The 964-nt window shown below is 41.0% G+C and overlaps 1 protein-coding gene across 1 annotated transcript in view; it reads left to right on the top strand.

The window, feature by feature from the left end:
- Positions 1-599: 599 nt before the first annotated feature.
- LOC119419408 (ecto-NOX disulfide-thiol exchanger 1) overlaps positions 600-964 on the top strand; it is a 164,274-nt gene continuing 163,909 nt past the window's right edge. Inside the window, exon 1 of the mRNA XM_037686715.1 lies at positions 600-654. Within this exon, the coding sequence (XP_037542643.1) occupies positions 600-654 (55 nt within the window). The remainder of the gene's footprint in view (positions 655-964) is intronic.

Here is a 964-nt window from a genome sequence, read left to right as displayed (position 1 = left end):
ATCCCTCCAGCTGTTGATCCATCCCTCCAGCTGTTGATCCATCCCTCTGTCAGCCTGAGAAACAATCTGATGACAGAACTTCAGAGAAAAGGGGAAAGCGATCACAGTTATGGCCAGCGGTAAGTAACAAAATTCAATCTTAGCTCAAAAGATTTGTTTATTTTTGGATCTCCCCCAGTCATTTTTTTTTTTTTTTTTTTTCATTTAGCCTTTATTTATCCAGGTTAGTCTCATTGAGCCACGAGAACTCATTTTCAAGAGAGACCTGTTTAGGGAGCACATGGTGGGGGTTAAGGGCCTTGCTCATGGGCCCAGAGTGGGGCGAATGAGCGTTTAATCTGTTTATCGGTTTTCCAAAAAGCAAGAGAGGAATTTGTAGAGTTTTCTTTAGGTTAAACTGGATAAACCACTAAAAGCCTCCAAACCAAACTTTATGATAGCATTCATTTTCAGAACAAAATCTTATCTAATATCAACCCAAGTTTTTGTATGTGCTTCTGTTTGTCTTGGCTGTAACAGCTGACGGTGCCGGCAGTCTTGGTTCTGAACAGAACCATCTGAGTGTTCCTGTTGTGGACCATGGACCATGGGCAACAGCCATGAACAACCTGGGCATCATGCCTGTGGACATGAGTGGGCAGCCGCTGGTCTCAGGTACTGTCTTCACTCAACTTTTCAGCGTTTCCTTTGACTTGAGCGCTGGATCTTCTATTTATTTAAAAAAAAAACTTTTTTCTTCTTGTATTATATTTCATTTATTACTATGTTTATGTATCTGAGTGTGAAGGAAGAGATTTTTTATACAAAGATATTTTTTGGTACGCCAAAGGTTGCACTGCCATGTTATTGTTAAGACCCCTTCACATTGGATGATGACTTTGTTACAGTTTCCATGACTTGCTGGAATGTGGATCCATCATCCATCCATCCATCCATCCATCCATCCATCCATCCATCCATCCAT

The sequence above is a fragment of the Nematolebias whitei genome, chromosome 13 (genome assembly GCF_014905685.2).
Source record: "Nematolebias whitei isolate Nwh7 chromosome 13, NemWhi1, whole genome shotgun sequence".
Taxonomy (NCBI): domain Eukaryota; kingdom Metazoa; phylum Chordata; class Actinopteri; order Cyprinodontiformes; family Rivulidae; genus Nematolebias; species Nematolebias whitei.
Note: the sequence above shows the minus strand (reverse complement) of the source record. Positions and strands in the feature narration are given on the sequence as shown.